Source organism: Nanorana parkeri, unplaced genomic scaffold, assembly GCF_000935625.1.
Source record: "Nanorana parkeri isolate BGI_ZX_2015 unplaced genomic scaffold, ASM93562v1 scaffold1326, whole genome shotgun sequence".
Taxonomy (NCBI): Eukaryota; Metazoa; Chordata; class Amphibia; order Anura; family Dicroglossidae; genus Nanorana; species Nanorana parkeri.
In genome coordinates this window covers 129,672-145,820 of record NW_017307594.1, presented here as the reverse complement: position 1 = coordinate 145,820, position 16,149 = coordinate 129,672, and the positions used below count along the sequence as shown (strand labels likewise).

The 16,149-nt window shown below is 46.8% G+C and overlaps 1 protein-coding gene across 1 annotated transcript; it reads left to right on the top strand.

Annotated features, from left to right (window-relative positions):
* Window positions 1–8,323: 8,323 nt before the first annotated feature.
* Window positions 8,324–10,210, top strand: LOC108797718 (gastrula zinc finger protein XlCGF26.1-like). Its single transcript, XM_018569369.1, has one exon. The coding sequence runs from the start codon at window positions 8,324–8,326 to the stop codon at window positions 10,208–10,210; it is 1,887 nt and encodes a 628-aa protein (XP_018424871.1).
* Window positions 10,211–16,149: the final 5,939 nt, after the last annotated feature.

Here is a 16,149-nt window from a genome sequence, read left to right as displayed (position 1 = left end):
CTTCAAAGATTTCCTGCCTCACAGCACGGATGGATTGCAATTGGTGGGGAACCGATGCCTTTAAAGTTGTAGCACATCATCAGATTCTTCTGCAGAATGTCAGAGTATCTGCCCAGAATCTAAGACTCATAAGAAGGTTTTGTATGCAGGGGACAATCAAAGACGTAAATCCTAACTGGACAATATACAATTAGCTTTAGCACTCTGTTTCATAAACAATTGTTTATTATAGTTTATTTTCCTATAAAGCACTGCTTTCCCCATTCTTTTCTGCATCTCAGCACTTCTAATCACCCCCAGTTTTTTTTAACCACTTCCTGTCCACATGCGCTCAGTCAGGCATTAGCTACACATCACTGCTCAGTATAAAAGATGAGGTCAGGTTTTGATAGAACCCCCGAGCACATCTGAACGCGTCTCAATCGTCCCACGCCCTGCAGCTTCACCTAAGGGGCAGGATGCTGGTGACATCATTGACTTTATACGGCCACATATATAATGATGTCATCAGCATTCCCGCCCCTTTGTTTATGCGAAGCTGGCAGACGGGGAATTTCCCCCAACCACAGCTGACGGGGCCAGCATTGATGGCTTCCTTCCAGGTCTGGTCTCAACCCGAGCTCAGAACTACTCGGGAGCAGTTTACTGATAGTGACGGTGGCAGAGCATACCTGTGCAGTGTGCGTCAGCTTGTCACTGACGCATGTCACAGTTTGACAATCCAAGACACTGACAGCGAGCGGTTTTACCAGACAGGAAGTGATGGCTAATCCACAACCGGTAAGACGGAAATAATAAGACTGCAGCCTTCCCTGTTCTACTAAAGCAGGGGGAGCCAAACTCCGGCCCACCAGCTGTGGTGAAACTACAAATCCCATGATGCATCTCTCTCCGGGAGTCGTGGCTGTGAGAACTTTGCAATGCCTCATGGGATTTGTAGTTCCACCACAGCTGGAGGGGCCGGAGTTTGGCTACCCCTGTACTAACGGAAGGCATTTGTTCCTGTCTGTGTTGCTCTTGGCAAATTCTCCTTACTTCCTGCCTGGTAGAATGTTGTAAGAAAGACAGGAAGTAACAGTAAATTACTCTAAGCCCCACTTGTAGCAGTAAAAACCTACCAGGGGTTGTAAACCTTCCCCACTCCCCCAAAAAGTTTTGCAAATACACTTTTATGCACCTCTGCGGTGTAAGTATTGAATTTGACTTGGTATCAGCCTCTTGCAGCCCCTCCCTGAATTTGACTTGGTATCAGCCTCTTGCGGTCCCTCCCTGAATTTGACTTGGTATCAGCCTCTTGCAGCCCCTCCCTGAATTTGACTTGGTATCAGCCTCTTGCAGTCCCTCCCTGAATTTGAGCCTCTTGCAGCCCCTCCCTGAATTTGACTTGGTATCAGCCTCTTGCAGTCCCTCCCTGAATTTGACTTGCTATCAGCCTCTTGCAGTCCCTGTACAGCAGAGCTCACACTGGGGACGGGAGAAGCAGCACAAGGAGCCAATCGTTTGTGCTAGAATTCAAGAGACACGCTGACAAGAAAAGAAAACATCAATGTGCCACTTCTGCTTCCACTGTCACAGGTTGGAGGAGGGACAAGACCTGCGTGTTACTAACCTGCAGCAGAGGGGAAAAAACGGTCCTTTTTCCTGCTAGATGGGGCTGTTGTGTGTGAGAGAGCTGTGTACATCTCAGGAGTGGATGGACAGAAATAAAAATTATTGGGCAGGTAAAACAGCTTCTCGTGTATGTACTTGCAGACACCTTGGTACCCTTACATTCCTCCTGACGAGTAAAGCAATTGTCTCTGGTAAACCTGCACGGCTTTAGTATGTCATTGAGCAAAGCAACAAAGGAGTCAATATAGATCAATTATTGCTTATTCACAGGAGATGTTCTAAAACGGCCCGGACAGATTTGTTGGGACCCCTAGAAATCAAAAGTAATTGGATCATAGTAATATTTCAAACTGTTTTCTGTAAGTAGTATCACACACGTCTTCAATCTTGTAATTGCTGAATCAGTCTTATTATAATGGAAAAGAATGCATGACTCTGCTGTTTGGTGTCATCACGTGCACCACGCTGAACATGGACTAGAGAGGGTGAAGGAGAGAGTTGACTGAGCACATTATAGGCCAGGAATAGGCAACCTTGGCACTTGTTGTGGAACTACAAACCCCTGTCATGCCTCTGCCTCAGGGTGTCATGACTAGGGTTGTCAGAGTCTTGCAATGCCTTATGGGACTTGTAGTTTCATCACAGCTGAGGTTGCCTATCGCTATGATAGACCAGCATGTCAAAGGTAAAGGCTATAAGACCAGCTCCAAGCAGCTTGATGTTCCTGTGACTACAGTTGCAAATATTAATAAGTTTAAGGTACATGGGAGTGTACACAACCATCCTGGATGTGGCCACAAGAGGATAATCGACCCTGGATTGAACAGAAGGATAGTTCGAATTGGGCGTAACTAGAAGTCACAAGGCCCAATAGCAAAATTTTATGTGCAGCCCTGTGATTTCTAGTTACGTCCCTTGCAGAGCCTCCCTGAGATCCCACACAGCCCACCTGAGAGTGACCCTGCAGAGGCTGCCATAAACGCTCTATGGTGGGCTCTGCAGGGTCTCAGGTGGGCTGGTCACACCCCTGCACACCTGTCGGCCCCGATCCGCTGTCAGCATTCTCCACCGGCGGGCCCCACCTCCTCAGTTACTGACGGGCCCCGCCTCCTTTATTGTCGCCGGGCCCCACCTCCTCCTACGCTGCCGTCGCCGAGCCCCCCCCCCTCCTATGCTGCCACCACCAGGCCCTCAGCCTCCTCCACTGCAAGCTGCTGGCTGTCACTGACTCAGCAGCGGCTGTGAGGAGGAACGCGCCGTTGCACAGATCACTGACAGGTTGTCGGTGATCTAACAGCGACACGTTACTCCTCACAACTACTAGTGACAGCCTGCGATGCCATAGTGACCCAGGTGGCCTGCACGGCATCAGGGGGACCCCTTTGTTCCTTGTCCGGGCCCTGAGCCCCATAGCAGTCGCTATGGCGATAGTTCCACCACTGGTTCGAGTGGTGGACAAGGAGAACTTCCAAAGAGATTCAAGCTGAACTCCAAGGCCAGGGTACCTCAGTGTCGGATCGCACCATCCGTTTCTTTTTGGGCTCAAAGGAAAAAGACGCAGGAGGACTCCACTGTTAAAGCATAAAAGAGCCAAACTGGAATGTATTAAAATGCATATTTACACGACAGAATTTACTAAGATTGGAGCAGACAGAATCTGGAGCAACCAATCAGCGTCTGTTCATTTTTAAAGCTTAACTCAGGGGTAGCCAAACTTCGGCCCTCCAGCTGTGGTGGAACTACAAATCCCATGGGGCATTGCAAGATTCTGACATGACTGCCGGAGAGAGATGCATCATGGGATTTGTAGTTTCACCACAGCTGGAGGGCCGGAGTTTGGCTACCCCTGGCTTAACTGAACAAGCTGTAGAAGCTGATTGGTCGCTGATCAATGCTTCTCCAGATTCCGCCAGCTCCAGTTTTAGGAAAATTCTTCCAAAGATTCTAGGAGAATGTCCTTTGGGGCAGAAGAGATGCTGGAGCTTTTTGGAAACTCACATCAGATGTGTAAAAAAAAAAAATGAAGAACACTGTACCTACTGTGAAACTTGGAAGAGGCTCGGGTGTGTTTTGAAGCTGCATTTGGCATGGGGTGCCTTCATTCTGTACAACGCACAATAAAACCTCAAGACTGTCAAGAGATTCTAGAGCAAAACGTGCTGCCCAGTGTCAGAAAGCTCAGTCTCAGGTCATGGGTCCTTCATCAGGATGGTGACCCAAAACACGTAGATAAAACGACCCAAGAACGGCTAAGAACAAAACATTGGACTATTCTGAAGCGGCCTCTTATGACCACTGATCTGAATCCTCACCGAACATCTGTGGAAAGAGCTGAAACATGCAGTCGTTCTCCGCATGCCTTCCACTGCACTAGATGAGGGGCTCCTCAGCCTCCCGTTAGCACAGCACTGTCAGTTCTAGGGCTGGGCAACCATTCAAAATATGCAGCCAGGAGCCGAGTGTCAGCTTGAGGTGGGTTGGTGGTATGGCCGCAAGGGAGCTCCATCCATAGTGCATTGCTTACAGCTCCGTTACGCGCCATGTAGTGGTGCCTGGACCGGAGTGACGTCACAGGGTGCGCAAGAGAGCTGTACAAGCAATGCCCATATGGAGGGAGCTCTGTCACAGTACAGCAGTTCACACTGGACCGCAGGTGGATCCTAAAAATTTTTAAAGTAAACATTTTTTCGAGTGTGTATATGTGTGAGAATGTGCCTGTGGTTGTGTACCAGTGTTTGTGAGGGCCCATTCACACTAATACAGTACGTTAATCGCACAATCCCGTGCAATTAACACACTGTGCCATGTGCGGGAGGTGCGTCACATTGCCATTTATTTGAATGGCACACCAAACGCACCTCGCATCCCCAGTTTTATCGACCACACCAGAACGCGCGATACCACAATGACGGCCGTGCAATTTGCTTTGCGTCTTAATGACCAAGGAGAAATGGGGGTCCTGAGGTTACACAGGTTGTCCTAGAGGGTGTGCAACTAAATATTAGGTGAAGTGGAACTATGGGTGTGATAAAGAATTAAATATATGATGTAGTCTGTTTTTCAACTTCCCTCACCAGGCCAAGCTGTCCAGCACAAGTGTCAGTAAGGCTGGGTTCACACCTGGGCGTTTTTCAGCACTGATCGAAGCGCTGAAAAACGCTCAGCAAGCGAAATCCCATAATTTCCTATGGTCATGGTTCCCACCTGGGCGTATTTCAGCTCGTGGAGACGCGATGAAAAACACCCTACGCCCAAACAAGTACAGGAGCTTCTTTTGGGGCGTATTTCCACGCGTATCCATTGGTATTCCAGAGTGTGGCTCGGGGTTAACAAAGCGGTAACCCCCGAGCCACACTCGGGAATACAGCGTAGGTCTTACCTTGTCCGCGATCCCCGCTGTGCGCTCCGGCCGCTGCTGTCTTCCGGGTTCTGTCCCTTGCGAGTGTCCGCGTCACAGGGGGCCAGAACCGGCGGGAAGTTTGAAAGCTAAAGAAAAAACCCCGAAAAATAGATAGAGAAAATATAGGAAAAAATAAATAAAAAATCATACCGCCAGGGAGGTATAAAAACAAGCGTCGAATGCGCGTTTCACTGGACAGAAAAACGTGCTAAAAACGAGCTGAAAAAACGCACCTATAGCAACGCCTAGGTGTGAACACAGCCTTAGAGTGTTTATATAATTGTTTATATAATGTTACTCCAGATATTCAAAATATTACTTGTAATTTATGCATTATATCCAAATATTTTGATATATTTGTGTTATGAGTTAATAATAGCTCTTCAACACAATTTCGGTGTTGAGAATTTTTTTATATTACCCTAAATAGTTATTTCGACCACTGCTTTGTACATTTTTGTATTGTTATATATTTTGATAGAACCAGTCCCCATGATTTATAACGCCCCCCTCCCTCAGTGCAACGTTTTGCCCTAGTTAAAAATGGCCGCCCAGCCATCGCCTCGCTGGAAGCATCAGTGTCGCCGTGGCAACACAGCTCCCGCACATGCGCGGTCCCCGAGGTGTACGGGAGAACGGAGAGGGACTCCCATGATCCCGCGCGCTACACTGCTCCAGGCAGGTGACGTCACAATGTAGAACCTCTGCGGAGAGAAGCCCAGGTGTCCGCAGATCAGGTACCCAGAGTGTACGGGGAGCCCCGGACATGCCAGCACGGGCTAGTCAACATTTACTGGTACCCGGGGACCATCTGTCCTCAGTTTGCAGGGACGGTGGCTTGATTTTAAAGGACTGTACCTAGGTAGACACTATGCAATGCTGCTCAGCTGCAAAATACAGGTTCTCCTATGTTATTATGGAGATCAGATGCTCTGAGAAGTTTTCTTTTATTGTTTTTTTTTTTTATTGTTACTATTATAAATGATAAATATGTATAACTCCCAGCTGCCTAGTGCTTCGCTTTATTTGTATAATTATTGGGCTATACTTATCTTATATATCGTAGGCATGCCGTACAGATTATTATTTTTATTTTAAGACTCGCGTTATTTACCGCTTGCGGCCTGTAAACAATTTCTTACTATTCGCACACACACCATAAAATCAGAATTTTTGGCTAGAGAACAGCTTCAGACCCCCAAACAATGATATACATTTTGAAAGCAGAGGACCTGTAGAATAAAAAAATGCTAGTTTCACTTTTTTAATGTTGCACGGTATTGGCGCAAATGTTTATCAGACCAGTATTTTTAGGATAAAATACACTAAAATGAAATTTAGTGCGCATAAACAGAATATAATACCCAATTGTTTGGTAAAATATAAAAGACGGGGTCACGCCGGGTAATTAGATACCAAACATGTCAAGCCTTAAAATTGCGTGCGTCCGTGAAACTGCAACAAAGCTACAATACCCCAAACTTACCATAGGCGACGCTTTAAAAGCTTTTGCTGCTCATCAGTTTAGTGTTAACAGTGATTGATGGGTCTAGAATTATTGCTCGCACTCCGACATTCGTGGCGATATATAACGTGTGGCGCAATTTTTGTTTTTGCACGTAGGTGCATCCGATGCGTGTTTGCTTTGTATGTGCGGGGGACTTTTTTGTGTGTGCATTTTTTCATTTTTTTTTTATGTTACTTACATTTTTTTCTTTTTAACACTCAACTTTATTGCTATCACATAGGGGGCCAACAAGCAAATAGGGTGTGACAGGTCCTCTCTATGGAGACATCAGTTGTCGTTCGGACCCCTAATGTCACCTAGGGACCCCAAAGAAACTGATGAAGCGGAGATCTGCTTCACCAGCTTCTTCTGGCTCTAAGAGCTGGTATTCTATCAAAAGCTCCGACTTACCGAAATCTCCAACTACCTCAGTGCCGGGCACGTTGGAGATTTCGACCAGACGGCGTTAGACTGCAAAACAAAAAGACTGACGGAGCCTCTGTACAGCTGCATGTTAACAATATTCAGCAGGTGGCAAAGTCGAAGAGTACTTTAAAAACGCTACTGTACAGAGCTCCAGTCTTTTTGAGCACGGGAAGCGAGGTAGTTGGAGATTTCGACCAGACGGCGTTAGACTGCAAAACAAAAAGACTGACGGAGCTCTGTACAGCTGCATGTTAACAATATTCAGCAGGTGGCAAAGTCGAAGAGTACTTTAAAAACGCTACTGTACAGAGCTCCAGTCTTTTTGAGCACGGGAAGCGAGGTAGTTGGAGATTTCGATGAGTTGGAGTTTTCGATCGAACACCGGAGACTGTGCCCAGTGACACAGGAAGTGATGTAATACACATCACTTCCAGGTTCAGTGATCAGAGGAGAGATCAGCAGCTGGAAGCTTGCTCCCGGGCCCGCACAGGGCAAATCGGAGCCCGGGGAAACCGGGAGCGGGGATGACGGCACACAGTGCCGCACCGTACAAACAATCTGGCACCTGTACAGACGCCAGATCGCGTGTAGGGAAACAGCAATCGCCTGCCGTATAAAACGATACCTAGAACACGGTTGCACGAGCAGCCTTGTTCTTGGTATAACCAGGCTGGTGACGTGTATTTTAGTAGTTAATAAGCTTCAGGCAAACGGGCAAATACGTGCCGGAATGACATAGATGTGAGCAGTTTTGCTTGCCTAGTGATTTCCTATTCTTTCTGGCCAGCTTTGTGATCCCGAGACCCCTGCCAGGTCTTATATCTCCGCAATGCAGCCAGGATTCTCCTCGCTCTCTCTGATTGGATAATGGAGACGCAGGAGACTGATGAGGTCATCCCTCTCCATTCATGTAAGAATCCTCTTACAGGCAGGGCAGCCATTAGGGGGGTACGGCCGATACTCATGTAAGGGGCCTGGGGAGGCCCACATGGGTCCCTTACATGACTATCGGCCAACGGTGAAGGGCGAGGAGGCAGAGGCCTGGCCCTAGCAGCACAGGGCCCCAGCATTGCCGCACCAGCGGCTTTGAGACAAGCTAGGACCCCGTCAGCGACGCTGCTCGTCTGATTTTCGGACTGGCCGGCCTAAAGCCGTGTAAAATTTCTGATGGCTGCCCTGCTTACAGGTTGAATGACATCCGGACTCATTCGCCCCACTTCTTGCGAGCTCAGGCCACACCATTCAAATATATAAGTATGTAGAAAAGCCAAGAGCAGACGCAATTTTAAGGTTGGCTTCCTTGCGTTCCTAAAATAGTTTTCTCTCGCTTTCCCGTTTAGATGGATCATTAGCTCCTGGAGGCTTTTCATGTTTTGGAGATGGAAGCTAAGAGTGACGTCACCCCCGCTGAGCGTAGAGAAGGCCACAGTGAGAGGCCATGTATGAGGAACAGACAGAATGCTGAGAACCCATCTGATGTGGTCACCATTGGTGAACAGGAAGGCGGAACCCAAGCCAGTGTTAAAAACGACCCAGATTGGAATAACGATGAAGACTTCACTGGTCCTACCACTCCACCCCAGCTTGATATTGAATCTGTTCAGATTAAAGAAGAGACGCCATCGTCCGATGAAGACATTATGACTTTTACGGTTCCCGATTGTCCCCTTCCTCAATGTCTGCAGGAATGTGCTACCAGCCAGGCTTCACAAGGAAGCTTCGATTGCTCGGAATGTAGCCAACACTTTTCAAGTGAGGAGGATCTTCCAACTCATCAGGAGAGCCACCAAGGAGCAGGTGTGGATAACGTGGAGCCACCTTTAGATAGCTCTGGTCCACATGGCCAACGGAAGCCTTCAGAGCTCTTTATATGCACTTACTTGAACTGCCAGAGACACTTTATAAATAAGGCGGGTCTGAAAACTCACCAGAAGAGTCACGAAAAAGCCAATGTGCACCTAAATCCGGCCTCAGACACTTCTTGTCTGAAGGATCAACAGAAGCTAGCAAACCTTTTTATATGTTCTTATTCCGAATGCCAGAAACTCTTTGTGAACAAAGATGATCTGCTGACTCATCAGGAGAGTCACCAAGGACAAAATGTACGTTTAGAGTCGCCAGTAGATGGGTCTGGTTTACCCGTCCAGAAGACTTCATCGAAACTCTTCATATGTTCGCACTGTGGGAAGTCGTACAACCATATATCGCTCTACAAAGTCCACATGAGGGTCCACACGGGGGACAAACCTTTTTCCTGTAGTGACTGCGGCAAATGCTTCACCCGCAAGTCAGAGCTGATCGCTCACCAGAGGATTCATACTGGGGAGAAGCCCTATGCTTGCTCAGTGTGCAGCAAGAGGTTCACAAACCAGTCCGGCGTGATTGCACACGAGAGGATTCACACAGGCGAGAAACCCTTTGCCTGCACCGAATGCGGGAAAAGTTTTACTGACCGGTCCGGGCTCTATACGCACAAGCGAGTCCACACCGGTGAGCGCCCCTTTGAATGTTCCGATTGCGGGAAACGCTTTCAGACTCGATCGCTCTTGATCACACACCAGCGAACTCATACCGGGGAGACTCCGTTCCCTTGCCTCGAATGTGGGAAAAGCTTCGCAAGAAGTTCTGTCCTTTCCGCACACCAGAGGACGCACACGCAGGATAAGCCACACGTCTGTAAAGAGTGCGGGAAGAGGTTCGCCAGCAACACCAATCTGGAGACCCACCAAAGGATACACTCTGGTGAGAAGCCATTTGTTTGCCTCGAGTGCGGCAAATGCTTTTCAGACCGTTCATGCTTCTCCGTGCATAAGCGGGTTCACACTGGCATCCAGCCCTATACCTGCGTCCAGTGTGGGAAGAGTTTCCCTAGTCGCTCTCACCTCATCCGGCATGAGCGCATTCACACAGGAGAGAAACCATTTTCGTGCCCTGTGTGCTCAAAGAGCTTCAACTGTAAAACGAGTTTGGTGGGCCACCAACTCATCCATACGGGAGAGAAACCATTCTCCTGCCCGGAATGTGGCAAGTGTTTCCGTGGCCGGTCAGCTGTCATCACTCATAGGAGAATTCACACGGGTGAAAAACCATTTTCCTGTTCAGAGTGTGGGAAGTGTTTCTCCGACCAGTCGGGTCTTATCACACATCGGAAGATTCATCGTGGCAATAAGCAATACGAGTGCCCGGACTGCGGAAAATGCTTTGTGCTGAAGCACTACCTGACCCGACATTTGACCACTCATGTGGTTAAAGTGACAATTACCTAGCTTATAGGTAACCTGTCATCAGGGATATATAAGGGCAGCCATTGCTGATCTCTTCCTGAGAGTGCCGGTTCCCTGGTTGATGTGTTTCAGTACTTTCAGAGTCACAGTCCCAGAACACGTACACAGGTCAGAAAACCCTATCTGCTTACGTTTTCATGGTCAGTGACTGAAGGGATTGAAACAAGAGGGCCACCATGACAGCCAGGCAGGTAGCATTGTCAGAAGGTTGTTGCAGTATTGGCAGCATCTGTGTTTTCTGATATCTAATGACAGGTTTCCTTAAAAAAAGGACATTAAGAGAATTCCCCACCTTTAGTCCATTCACTGGAATACCCTTTAATTGTGGCTGCAGTTATGATAGGTCAGACAAGTCACAATGAAAGGTGAATGAAATGTTCCACTGAATGGACTGAAGGTGGAATATTCCTTTAATTTTCTTTTTTAAGACATCCCTCAATTGTCTTTTCCTTGCCTCAGATACAGGTTGCATTGGGGCCCTCAGAGGTGCTTGCCAGTTATCTCCAATTGAATGACTACTCAACATTTAACGGAGCAGTTAAACCCCATTGGTCATTTTTTTTTAGACACCTCAATGGGTTTTGTCCTCCCATATAGACAGAAGGGGAAGAAAAAGTCCTCGTAAAACTAATAACAAGTAGATACTAGAGGCAACTCAACCCTTTGATTTCCAACACTACACCCGATGGCGTAAAGCAGCTTTTAAAAGTATGCAGAATCTTGGGGAACCCCAGTCTAAAATGTAAAAACCGTAAAGATCAAGAAAATCACGTGTGGTCCCTCCAAAATTCAAACCAGACCCTTATCTGTCAGGTATGGTTTTTATGGGGGAACCCCAAGCAAAAACCATGTGGGGTTCACATTCTGCTTCACAACAGAGTCCCCCTTTTCACATCAGCGTTCCCCTTTAAGAGCCAACCTTCTTATTAGTAGCCCTTCTTCACCGTAGAGTCCCCCTTTTTCACATCAGGAGCCCCCACTTCACATCAGAAGCACTATTCCCATTGGAGACATGATGAAGATACATTTTTAAGGCACCCTTAAAGAAGCCAGATGGCACCCTGGTTGAGAAGTACACCATCTTGATTTCTACTATGACTTGAGTCCTAAAATCTGAAATATGCCAACGTTTCCTGTGCTATTGCCTGCACGGTCATAAAATATGGTCCCGGTTTGAGCAGGGCAACCTTGACCAGACCAGTCAATGGTCAGTCCATCCAAGTTTTTGGTAGCTAATGGAGAGTTAAACCACCTGACAGTTCTTCTGTCTCTTGGGGACTTTCTTGGGAAGATGTCTGAGATGAGTTCCCAGGTCTGTTTGCCTGCTGTGCCAGTTATGAGGGGCACCTCCTCTCTCACCTGCTGGATTTTATATGTATTTTATTTATAACAGTTGGAACTGAAAACGTCCAAAGGTTGGGCAGGTAAACCCAAAACTCTCGGGTGGGCAGAAACTAAGGAAGAGAGTTGGAAATAATGTTTGAGTATCTAAGGCAGTGGTTCTTTCTAGGGGTTCTGTCGGTGAAAAAAAACAAAAACTTTCTCCTGGAAAGGTTTAGTCTGCTCGATGAGAACGTTTTTGTTTTTTCTGACTGAAAAAAAAGAGCAGAGAAAGTGCTTCTCTCCTGGGTGGCCGGAAGCCGCTAGGCGACCCCTGGCAAATCGTCATTCGACCCCCGACGGGGTCCCGACCCCAGGTTGAGAACCACTGATCTAAGGCATTAGGAATCCAAGGGCAGTGCCTGCCCAGCAGGTTCTACCCTAGCCCTAACCTAAAAGATCACTTTTGGGTAGACTAACACTTTAATTAGTAAACTGACCATTCCTAAAAACAAACGCCCAGTCACAGAATAATCCTTGGTAATGTCTCAGATCCCCTTCCAACTCAAAAGATAAATGTCTTATCAAAATGAAGTCCAACATTGGTCTACCATGATGTCTTACAGTTTACTGTACCTCGGTTACCAGGCTCCCATCTATGTAGTTCATATTGCAAGGACTGGGTGGACCCAACTGTCTACTTAGGTTGGTGTCTTTATATGAATTTGAAGGATTATCGCCAGGGCCGGATTTTCCACAAGCCAACCAAGGCCCGGCCTTAGAGCAGCAGGGAGTAGAGGGGCGGCAGGGGTGTGGAATTCCTATCTCCCAATGCCGGGGACATGCAGTTCCGGGCGCTGGGTGGGTAGTTGTTTTCTACATTTAGCCCTGCTTTGGACAAGAAGAGGGAGTAAATCCGGCCCTGATTATCGCTGTGATGCTGAAAGAGTTTGGTAGCCACTTTCCCTTTTTTGACTGGAGAACATCAGCACAGTGTGGAAAGGAGCATGTGGACACCATTTATGGGCTTACTCAAAAATAGGGCAAGGAGCAAAGCACCAAGTGCACAGTGCCATACCCAGGGGCGTCCCGAGGCTGGGTTACACCCGGAGCGGTAAGCGAGTGTCACCCCGCCGAGACCTCACTGCGCACGCGCGTGACGTCATCACGCGCGGCAGTATTCTGATACCTGCCGGCGGCCATCTTGGTGTTTACGTGGCACGTAACACTGTTCCAGGTCAGTCATACAGAAAGCATTGAAGGCAGAGGCTGCAATGGTGACCTCCTCTATTAGTAATGCTGAACTGGATGCAGTACGTTCGGAGTCACCACTGCATGCTTGTTCCAGGGCAGCGACTCAAAGTATTAAAACAAGTTAACTAGCATTTTCACAACAAGGTCAGCAGACAGTGGCGTAACAATTGCCATAGCGACCCAGGCGGTCGCTATGGGGCCCGGGCACAGGGGGCCCCGGCAAGGGCAGCTATGGCATGTAGGGGTGCTGGCTGTCACTGACACAGCTCAACAGCGGCCCCGGGGATGGCCCGGCGACCACAGAGGCGGACATCGCTGACAGGTAAGAGATCTCAGACCCTGCAGAGCCCACTATAGAGAGTCTATGGTGGGCTCTGCAAGTGGCATAACTAGCAATCACGGGGCCCCATACAAAATTTTGCTATGGGGCCCTGTGATTTCTAGTTACGCCCCTGTCAGCAGACATTTATTATATTACAGGTCTGCTTTAAGATGTGAATAATTATTACCCTTTTATAGTCTGCCTTCCCCCTCCTGCCTCAATGCCTCACCCATGAATCTCCACTGATGGGTTTTAATTAAAATAAATTGGTATAAAAAGCGTGTACTTCATGGAAACTTTATTGTTATTATTATTATATCATTTAGAAATTAAACTAACTCATTTTTTCAGTTATTTTCTTGCTATGACTGAGTGTGCATACACTTGACTGTTGCCGAATAATAAAATTAATTATTACTATTACTTATTAATAATAATAAATACATTTAATTGAAGTCATACAATGAACTCGGATCACACTAATCCAGCACGTTATTATTCTGAGTTGCCCCACTCAAGCGGCGGCCATATTGAGTGGGGCACGTAAGATTAATAACGTGCTGGATTAGTGTGATCCTAGTTCATTTTATTACTTCATTGCTGTGCTGTATGTGTATAGGCCAATGTAGTTGGATCTGTATGTGCGTTATAATTCATCGAAAATTAATCGATTACATTTTTTTTTTCGATTAATCGAACACGAAAATTTGAATCATTACCAGCCCTAACATTTAATAAAAATGGAATCATTAAAGCTGAACTCTTTACCCTGGCAGAGGACCTCCCTTCCCCCCGCCAGGGTTAACTGCACACTATACCTAGGGGATGATGGAAAATGTGGTGCGTGGAGCCCAGCTCAGGGGGGTAAAGATTTTATGTCTCCGGAATTCAGCTTTAAATAATGAATTGCACCTATAGATTTTCCATCGGAAATTTTCGTTGCTGCCAAGAACCCTTGTGTTCGATCCTAGCTCAAATACCCCGTCATCCAAAGACCAACGTCGATTTCGATAATCGTTCGTCAGCAACACCAACTCACCAAATGTTGTCGACCGACAGAACGGATTTTGGTTTGCGCATGTGTAGCGTTCTTGCTGCAATTTTTTGTGTGTACAAAAACATCACTAATCCATCAATTTTTGTTCGATTGGAAAAACGTCTTCCAGCCTGACCCATCGAGGATATTCGAGCGGGATTAAAGTAAAAAAAAAAGCGTTGGTGTCCCATCTACTGTTTGATTTCCCTTCAAAAGTCCATTCGTGGTAGATTTCCGAACGAAAGTCGAAGAGTGTTTGGGCACCTTTATGCAAAGCAGACACAATTTTGTTTGTTCAGTGGCGTCATAAGGGGGTTGCGGGGAATGCGGCCCGCACCCGGGTGACACCATTGGAGAGGTGTCAACAAAATGACTGTCAGTCATTTTGGCGTCACCCCCTCTGAAAAGTCAGGCACTTGGTCATGGACCGAGCGCCCGTCAGTTTCTGGAGAGATGATGGGACCCGGCGGCATACCTTATCCCCTCCTCTCTCTATGCCGGTGTCCATCACCAAGATGGCTGCCGGCAGGTATCATAAAGATTGCCCCACATGCGCGATGACGTGACACCCGGCCTCGGGATGCCACTGTGTTTGTTCACACATAAATACAATAAAGCTGTGTTTGAGTCTCTTAACCGCTTCAGCTCCCGCACCTGTACACCTATTATGGGCCTCAAGATTCAGCAATAACTTTGTCATTATTTATGATATGGAAGTAACACATTGGGACAAACAAGGTTTTATTTTGGCATTGTTACATTGGCAAGATTATTTAACTTTTTTATGCAACCTACAGACAAAATAAAAAAAGTATATATATATTTATGTGAGATTTAGCTTCCAATGGTAGCGCATTAAGGACGCATCTACTCGCTTACGACTTCTGGTATAAAATTAATTTCAGTACAGCGCTGCATGACGGAATAAACGTCAGTCAAAGTACCGCAGCGCTGAATACTGAAAAATGGCCTGGCCAGGAAGGGGGTCTAAACACCTGGGCTTCAAGTGGTTAAGGGCTTCCTTGCCCACTTTTATTGAATCCAACTCAAAAGTCCACACAGGTTTAACCTCGCAGGGGTTTCAAACACAAAGTACAGTTTTCTTTCTTAAGCAAAATAGCACCTTCAATGTCCCCCGACTTTAGGTTGTCTGATTACCAAACGCTTTTCACCACACAGGTGACACACTCCTCAGTCCGCCAGCCACAGACTGGTCCCAGGGTGGAGCCCTCCTGACTCCTGCAGAGACCTCCTCTGTCACCCAGGTAGTGCCTTGAACCTGACCCAGCATCCCCCTCATAAGCGGTGTGCACAGGTGCACCATCATTTGGTGCTGGTCACCACTAAAGCCCAGGCCCAGGAATGGAGATTTCTTCCCTCCCAGTTCGCTTAGAAATCTCCCGGCTCCAGGATCCCAACTATAATTCCAGAAAACCCGGAATGAGTTGTAAAAGCAGCTCTTTCCTAGTAACAGTACTTTCCTGGAGCCGCTCAGCCCCTCTGGCTGAGAGTCCTGGGTGACCCTTTTCCCACTCTACTGCCACAATATATAGTTTTAAAAACAGTGTTACTGTAGACACAAAGTACAATTCTAATTCTGTGATTTGCCCTATTTATAATTATATTAAAGCTATCCGTATTCAGGTGTTTACACTGCTTGCTTTGAAAAAACACTTTTAACTGTGTATTAATGAGTAAAAGGTGCATTCATTTGTGTCTTTTCTATCTACCTAGTGTTCCGCTTTAGGTTCAGTATATCAGAATTAAAATAAGATAAATAAGCTCAATATTAAATAGTAATTCTATCTGCACTGCTATGATTACCATAATCACTAATAATAATAATAACAACATGTCATTGAATAATTCATTACTATGCCTATAACTGAAAATCATATAAATACAAGAAGAATAATTGTATCTGCAAAATTATTGTTACAGTTACTATTATCACTGTCAACCTCATCACTGTCATTAATGATAATGATT